General features: G+C 31.0%; 1 protein-coding gene across 1 annotated transcript in view; it reads right to left on the bottom strand.

The window, feature by feature from the left end:
* Nucleotides 1–5,750: 5,750 nt before the first annotated feature.
* LOC111406901 (pentatricopeptide repeat-containing protein At1g05670, mitochondrial) overlaps nucleotides 5,751–9,504 on the bottom strand; it is a 14,359-nt gene continuing 10,605 nt past the window's right edge. Inside the window, exons 6-7 of the mRNA XM_023036263.1 lie at nucleotides 8,986–9,375; nucleotides 5,751–6,236 (exon numbers count right to left, since the gene is read on the bottom strand). Of these exons, the coding sequence (XP_022892031.1) occupies nucleotides 5,871–6,236; nucleotides 8,986–9,375 (756 nt within the window). The 3' untranslated portion in view covers nucleotides 5,751–5,870. The remainder of the gene's footprint in view (nucleotides 6,237–8,985; nucleotides 9,376–9,504) is intronic.

Genomic DNA, 9,504 nt, shown 5'->3' with positions numbered 1-9,504 from the left:
AGAGAACAAGATTGTAGTATTAGAATTTTTCTTGTGCTAGCAAGAATAATGAAAAATCACTACAATTCTGAAAACCCTGATCATATTTATATAAGCCCGAACGGGTTTAGCCTGACCCGGTCCAATATTTAATAAACTCATTTAATCAAATCTGGTCCGTGAATTAATTAATCTAATTAATCAATTCAGGTCTATAAATAAGCAACTCAATTAATTAATTTATTCAACACTTGTTAAATTAATTAATTGACAAATCATAATCTTCTAATTCTCTTTTTGTGTGTAACCCATCAGGTTCCTGATCACGATGCCTAACGACGTGAAATATTATTTTGATTTAATCAAAATTGATTAATTAAAACACTCTTTTAATTTATCACCAATCACACTCGTCGTCCCAGATTGACATCTAGCAATGTGTTAGGGCAATACATGTGACGGAAAATGTCATGTGGTATGACAAAACCAAATTCATTCATTTACCGTGAAACTATATCCCTTCGTCAATATGATTCGATCAATTACAAGATATAGAAGTGTGTCAATCTCGATTATTGATCATATCTTTCACTCCACTATTAAGTCAATATAAGTCGAAAAACTCTTTTTTGACTTATGAGTACATCTTGGCCAATGATTTCGTTATCGACTTAATTGAATGAAATGCATATCATAATCTCTTACTATCTAAGAGTGACGAATCATCTATTGGTCATTCACAACCTTCATACAATTCTTGAAATACCCGAATGATGCCGTATTAGCGACCCTTGGCAGAGCAACGTCCAATACTGCTAAAGTATGACTGTCCTCATATAATATACCATGACGTCCTCAAGTTAAATGACCAATTCCACTACCAAATATTAGAGATTAACGACTGACACTTAGATAGTTATCCATGTGGAATCTCTCGGTGGGTCTCCAATGTTTTGTTCTATAATAAAATATTCACGTATTCATTTAAGTGTCACCACACTTTGACTTGTGAGATCGGCTACTTACTTCACAAGTAAAAAATGTCACACGTGATGGTCTATCCGTAATAACGATATCCGTATCTCGTTATTACTTACGACCACGGACGATTTAAGATTCAATCATATGTAATTTGTATCTCACAATCACAACTCCTTATGATTAACAAATTACAAAAATTTGAATCTACGGACTCTATTATTTAATTTAATTATCTATTAATTAAATAATAGATCTGCCGTTAAATTGCATTAATTATATATCAAAAGTATTTTTGTCCAAAGTTGATTGGACCTATGGCATAACACTTATAGAAGGAATATATTCCCTTCTAACAAAATCAATACTGATGAATTTGTAATCCTCTATTTTGAATTGGAATTTGTGAACTCTGAACCTACAACCTTGAAGAAGCAATTAAATGCAAATAATCAAAACTATGGATAGAAGCCATGAAGAAAGAAATGGATTCTTTGATTAAGAGTAAGACACGGATTTTGATTGATAAGCCAAAGAACCAAAAGGTTGTTGATTGAAAGTGGGTTTATAAAGTTAAAGAAGGTGAATCTAATACAAAGTGCAAAAGATATAAAGTCAGACTTGTGACTAAAGGATTTACACAAAGAGATGGTATTGATTATAATGAAATCTTCTCACCAATTGCTAAGTACACTTCAATCAAAATACTACTTGCCTTGACAACTCATTTCAACTGGGAACTGGACAAGCTTGATGTAAAGACTGCATTTCTATATGGTGTTCTAGATAAAACTATTTATATGAATCAACCAAAGGGTTTTGAAGTAAACTCTAAACCAGAAAAGGTTTATTTGTTAAAGAAGTCTCTTATGTCTTAAAACAAGTATCAAGACAATGGTACAAGAAATTTTGTTCATATATTTAGAATTTGGGGTTCCTTAAGATTAACTTTGATTCCCGATTCTTCTTCAAAGGGTCAGGTGGACTTGATTCTATCTACATACTTTTATATGTTGATGATATGCTCATTACTTGTCCTAATAGATCTGAAATTGATTTATTTTTTTAAAATCAAACTTAAAACTAAATTTGAAATGAAAGATTTTGGTCAAACTAAAAGAATTTTAGGTATGAAAATCAAAAGAAATAGAAATAATTGTGCTTTTTATGTGAATCAAAGTTTTTATTTGAATAAAGTACTTTCAAAGTTTGCTATGATTGACTACAAATATGATACTTTGCCTATTTCTAATATTTTAAACGTTAAAGTGAACAATCTCCTAAAACTAATAAAAGTTTGAGAGGATAAATAAAATACCTTATGCTAATACTATTGCATCCATTATATACCTTATGATATGTACAAGACCTGATATAGCTCATGATATAAGTATCTTAAGTAGATTTATGGTAAATCTAGGTAAAACACATTAGTTAGCTATTAAATGGATGTTACGATATTTAAAGGGCTCACTTGATTTAGGTTTAAAATTTCAAAGGTATAATGAAGGTGTTATTTTGAAGGGGCGCACTGACTCTGATTTTGCAAGTAATCTGGATAAAAGAAGATCAACTTATTCTTATATTTTTACCCTTTGTGAGGCTACATTAGTTGGAAGTCTTAATTGCAAAAGCTTATGGTTTTATTTTCCACTGAAACTGAGTACATTGCTGCATGTGATGCAGTTAGAGTGGACTTTGGTTAAGAGGAGGTTTGATAAATGAAATTGGCTTTGTAAATAAAGTAGTTAGAATTTATACAGATAATCTAAGTGATATTCACTTGAGTAGGAATCTTGCATATCATGATAGAATTAATCATCTTGACATTAAGTTTCATTTTATTAGAAACATGGTTGAAAAGGGTTTGATTTATCTAGTTAAAATTTCAACTGAGTTTAACCCCTCTGACATTGTTACTAATGTATTGAACATCACTTAAAGTTAATGAATCTAGTGAGTTAGATTACTTTGTTTATTTTTTAAAGTTACACTAACTTGAACATTTTTACTTTTAACGGTCTTACAAAGCAAATGAAACAAGTAAATTGTGTCTTGAATCCACAAATGAATACCAAGAATAGTTTAACAAGGTGGAGATTGTTGGATTATGGACTGCCTCACAATTTTGGTCTTGGACCTTTTCTATTTTGTCATGGGTTGTTGTATGTGTTGGGCTAATGGATTATTTAATAAATGCCTCTGGTTTGTAAATGCGTTTTTACTTTAAGTGGTTAGTTAATCCTAGCCTTACACGTGGCATATTTGTAACCATTAGATATAATATTTTGGGTGGACTATATAAGAGTCTCTCTCGACTATTCAATTGTACTTTGATGTGTGTATTATAGGGTTATCTTCGTCTCTTCTCTACGTTCTGTAATCTTTGTCTACTTCGTGATTTATTCAATCTCCATAAATCTTTGCGATGTAATTGTGGTTGTATTTGGTGTACAATCGTAGAGATTGTGAGGAGAGTGATTTGTTGTATAAAGAGGCAAGAGAAAAGTTGAGTGAAGAAATTCATACATTTTGTATTGTACTTAGTGATTCTTAGTGGATTCGAGGGCAATCTACTTTGTAGATGCTCAACATGGTAATTAGGTCTTTGCCTGAACATCTAGGCCCTGAAGGGCAAAAAATCTTATGTTCTCTTTAATTTTGTTATAATTTTCTTTGCTATAATTGATTTTGGTTTACAAACTTCGATTCTGAGACCAACATGTTATTTCGTTTTATCATTTTTAAATTCTTTTTTATTTTTAGTATTAATTTTCATATGTACTGGTTAGTGTAGTTTCTACACTTATTCGAGATCCTAAATAATGATATTTTACTACTCTTTGGATAAAATAATACCTAACTTATGTTGTATTATATTTTGTAGGTAAGTCTCGATGTTTGATGAAAAACTGGAGAAAAGAATGCAAAAAAAGTGAAAATGGCGAAATCCAAAAGTCAAGGACTAAATTGAAAATAATTCATAGATGAGACGGACAATTAAATGAAAATTAAAGATACCAAGGATTTAATTAGATACAATTGGAAGATAAAAGAACAAAATTGCAAAAAAATATTGCTGAAATGAAGCAAATCCAAAATTTGGGGACTAAAGTGAAATTAATAAAAAGTTACGTCAAACCTCGTGATAAAGATCTGAGAGTGTTAGGGGCCAACTGGATAAAGAAAAAGTCAAAGGGATAAAGTATGGTCAAAATATTATCACACATCAACTTTCAGACGAAAAAATTGTGCTTCAGATTTTTAGCCTCATATTGAGACCCAATTTTGGCATTGTAAACTTTCGAATTGAAAAAATGATATTTTTAAGAATTGTAGCCCTTTAAGTTAGCTTCCTGGCGTACTTTGAATCACCTTAATCGAATATCGTGAGAGAAAGTTCTGACAAAATTGAAAGTTGTTTGGCTGTCGAAAATTACGAGAGGCACGTGCCCCGACTGTGAAAGAAGCGCCTGCCCCAACCAAAAATGAGGTGACTGAGACACCCCAAACCAACCAGGCACATGCCTAAGTACAAAAATGGAAAAAAAAAAATAGATTTTTATTATTTTTGTTTTGGTAACAATTCAATGCAATCTTTTTTACACCCTTTAGATATCAAAACTTGACCAGAACGTGAGATCTTCCATTCGACCTAAATTTTATTATATTCTACATATTTTGGAGGCGGAGAGCGAGTCTATATATCAATTCAATTCGAATTATACAAGAGTTTTGAAGATTCATAGCTCGGTTTCAAAATTTAAGCCAAGAACTTAGATTTCTCCTACTTCTTTCATCTTTCTTATTTCCAGGTGATGTTTTACTACTTATTCTTGTGTAATCTAATCATAAGAATGTTAGACTAAGTTTTTCATTGTATTCGATAAATGATGAATCTCATAGTTTGTTTATTTTAATTCAAGACAATTAGTTTAGTATTTCTTAATTTTTCTTGATTGGTTTTACATTCTCATTAAATTATTTGATTTCTTGATCACCAATTAGTTAATCAGTTGTTTGTTGTAGTGTAAGAATATTCACAATAATTCTAGAACGTGGCAAAATCAACACATGGCCAATAGGTGTTAGGAATATATCTATGGCATGTGCAATCATGTGTGATAAATCATGTGAATCAATACATTTTTTCATATAAATTCGGATTGGACCAAATCAAATTCTCTCTCGATACGTTCCTCAAAAAATCCGACTCGTGCAGATAATAGGATCAGTTCGTGTTAAACATATGTTTAATATATCTTAAAAAAGAATATTAAATAAAAGTAAATTATCGATTGTCTTAAATGTATGAATTTACGAGATTACGAATTAAGAATTGAATTAAATGGCGATAGAAGGATTCATGATTCCAATACAAACATCCATATATTTTATTTGTCTTGCAAATTGGCTATGAACTCTCAATCTCAAGACTTATCATTGAAGCTTTTAACCAATCAACAAAAATGCCTTTTAAAATGAATTACTGGATCATAAATTTGGGTAATTGCCTATTACAATGGCTAGGGATGTAAAGGTTTATCGAGTCATCTAGGTTTGGACAACCATTATATTAGATGGCATGGTCGAAGCCAACAGCCTGTGTTATCCTTTGTATTCGTTTATATAATTTTTGATTGTTCAGATAATCAATCGAGAAAACAAAATTAAAAGATGATTGAGGCCAACACAGACCAGGCTCTTTCAAGCTCTGAGGCTCAGAGTCCGCCGGCAGCTGATCAGCTCAACTTATTTTACAACTCATCATAACTAAACCCCAACACGGCACAAAGTGAATAAAAGCTTTGACAAAACCATATTATTCATACCAGAAACAACAGCCAAAATACAAACCAAAGCCGAGTTCATCAAGCAACGTGAAACCCAAATAGAAAACTAAACCTACTATTTCAAGAAGCTTGTAATTTAGCAATAAGAACTTTAGCAAACTCCATCAGCTTATGAGTTGGAGGCATAACATCCTTGACAGCGTCATCAGATGCAAAATTTTCAGCCCATTTGAACAAATTAGGAGTCTTGGCCACATCAAGAAGTGTAACATTTCCCATCTTTTCTGTCACTCTCAACCACCCCAAGAAACACCCCAATGCAATGTCTAAGTACCCTATTTTGTCCCCTCCAAAGAAACTCTTGCCTTTGCTGCATTTTATGAAGGCATCTTCAAGTAAAACTAGGCCTGCAATGACTTCCTCTACTGCTTTTCTCTTAGCTTCCTCTCCATCAGCCCTTGAGATGGCCCTGATGCCGGGAAACCACTGGAAAAATCCATTTGAACATGTTCCATAGTCAAAACATGTAATTGAATAACGTTATTTTAAACGATAATGCACTTTCAATGAACAATATTGGAGTACAGTTTAAAATGAAGCACCTGTTTGTCATCCTTTAAAATTTTAAATTGTTTACTACATTATCATTCTTTACTATAAAATATTTTAAACACAAATCAATGAAGTTTTCTTATTTTTTAACTACACATTTAAAAAAAAAATTATTTAATAACTCATTATTCCTAAATAAACGCTATCTAACAGGTCCTAAACATGTCATAAATGGAGACATTCGTGAACCACAAAGACAAAAATATAGCGGAGAACACATGGGGAGTCCACCATGGGCGGACCCAAGGGGGGTCCTGTGACCCCCCAACTTTTGAGATTTGAATTTTATTTTTATTTTTTTTTAAGTTCTATTTGGTATTAATTAAAATCTAAATTTTAATACAAATCAAAGTTAACAATTAATTTTAATAACATATTTCATGAATTTCTTAACCTTTTAACTTTTATCAAAATATACTAAAAATCTAATTTTAACCTCCACCAAACAAGGACAAAATCACAAAAAATTTGAAATTTTTTTCTCTTTTCTCTTGCTCTATCTTACGCTCATCCTCACACCTTTTACCAAAACTTTAACCCATCTTATTTTTTAAAATTTGTCTATAATTTTTCCATAAATTATCATATCTACTACAAATTTTCACTTTTCAATCAAATTTTCAATTAATTAGAACCTAAATTTGTATTTTCTTTAATCCTATTTGTATACATAGAATGTGATTGAATTGATTATATCCAATTTAACTTATATTTAAAGAATTGTATTTATTTGATTAAATACTGGTTACATGTTTTTTCTTTTGATCACTTGAATTGATCGTTTGTATTAAATACACTGTAAATTTTTTAAATATAAATATATTTTTTCTTATGACGAGCAAAATATTAATGAAGAAATATTTTTAAATGTAAATTTGCATTTTCTCGATCAATTATAAATCATTCAAAAATCAAGAACAAAGTATTCGATTTGTAAAGATTTTGATTGTGCCTCCTAACTAAGAATCTCTGTGTCCGCCCCTAGTCGCAACATTCTATCGTGGTTGGACATAAAGGAAAGAACACTTGAACAAGACATTTCAATGATCAAGATTTAGCAGGTCAGACACGCAGATCGATTTACTTTTTATTTATTTATTTAGTTTTATGTGTTATGGCTTTTATTCTAAGTGAGGGTATTTTATGGGCCTTTTGGGGTGTTGAGTCGGGCAAATCAACTCATCCCAGTAGCAAGACGAGCAACAAATCGTTCGTGCAAGCCAGGTCACCTCAAACTCACAAGCGACTTGCATTTTAGTTAAAAGTAAAATTTTCAGCTTAAAAAAATAGGTGACCTGTGAGTTACTTGAGAGTTAGCTATGCTCACCCCAACAAGGTGCTTGCGAGCAGCTCACATTTTAGTTATTATTAAAAAAATAATAATAATAAAAATCGCTTCAAAAGAAAATGAGGTGACCCGCTAGTGGCTCGCAAGCCAGCTCTCTCCCTCCCTCCCAAATACCAAGGGGGCGAATCGAGCCCGACTTTCTTGAGCCGAACCTAGCAATAGACGAGCCAACTCTCCCAGTTAACACCCCTAATTTTTTTGAGTTTTCTTCGTTGATATTTAAGCTCTTTAAGGACACCGTTGTCCTTGGTTATTTTTTATTAAAATTATATAAAGAATTTTCTTCCAATATTTGATGGGCTTAAGTTCAGGAGTTATTAATTATTTATGCTCGTGCTGCACCATTAAGATGTGTGAGTTCAAATCTTGTAAATTTACTGCGCATGATTAAAAGGGATATATTCAATTGAGACTTTTAATAGCATTTTAGGATGTAAAAATTTTAGGAGTATTCAATGTAAACTTTTTGAGACTCTCTAAAAGTAGATGTATTCAATTGAGACTTTCATAAATTTTTAAGAAGTCTCTAAAAGTCACAGTATATTTAATTGAGATTTATGTAAACATTTAAGATATCTCTAAAAGTAAGCAAAAAGCACTTGTATAAAATCTCAAAATTTGTCTTTCATTAATTACGAGATTTTGGGAGACTTTCACAAAAAAAACTTTTTTTTTTCAATCTTTCTTTCTTTTAATCTTCTATGAATATGTATAATTAAAATTTATTTTTCTATTTATTATATTTCATTTATTTTTCTTTCTCTCTTTTATTATTTATCTCTATTTTCTCTGAAAAAATTAAATTGGATTCTTATAACCTTTTTTCTTTTTTTCATTCATTTTTTGTGAAAAATACCTAAATTATAAAAAATTATAATTAAATTTAAATATATTAATTTTTATTTATTTTTAAAAGTATACTATACTAATAATATTGGATCATATATATATTTATAATTTTGATTATTAATTATTTAATTAAAGTCTTAAAATTTTATTTTTTCAATTTTTTTTATTATATGGGAAGAAGAAGGGGAAGGAAAAGGAGAATTATGATAACTAACATATCGTATGTGAGAATCTCACACCAGATCCATGTGAATTATATTTCAAATGAAAGTCTTAAAAAGTTCAATCAAAGTTTTCAAAAATCCAATTGAATACACCCCCTGAGTTTCTATGAAAAAGATCCTAGAATGAATGACTTGTTGAAGACAAACAAGAAATTTGTCAAGTCTTTATCTTCCGTACAAATTAAATCAGAAGAAAGAATACCTTATCATCAATATAAGTAGCCCAAAATCTGGCAATCGCACGATCATGCGGGTCAGAAGGAAGAATGGATTGACCCGAATTCCAAACCTCATCAATGTATTCAACAATAATGAGTGATTCACATATGGGTTTCTCACCATGAATGAAAACTGGAATTTTCTTGTAAATCGGGTTCGATTTGAGAAGAAGATCACTTTTTGAACCAAATTTTTCCTCAAGAAACTCATAATTGACAGACTTAATGTTGAGTGCAATTCTAGGTCGCATTACATATGGGCTTGGCCATGCACCTAAGAGTTTCACATCCTCGGAAGCCATTGTAGGAATTTCGAGAATTACAAGTTTATGGGTTTGTAGGTTAGTATGTGCATTTGTATATATTGTCGAGATTTAATATGTGTAGGCAGAAAAATAAGGGATATATTGTTGAGATTTAATATGGTAGGTAGAGAAAAATAATGAATCATAATTGACAGGAAAAGTTGGCTAATAAATTCAACCCCCACGACCAACCCCCCC

The sequence above is a fragment of the Olea europaea genome, chromosome 12, assembly GCF_002742605.1.
Source record: "Olea europaea var. sylvestris chromosome 12, O_europaea_v1, whole genome shotgun sequence".
Taxonomy (NCBI): Eukaryota; Viridiplantae; Streptophyta; class Magnoliopsida; order Lamiales; family Oleaceae; genus Olea; species Olea europaea.
Note: the sequence above shows the minus strand (reverse complement) of the source record. Positions and strands in the feature narration are given on the sequence as shown.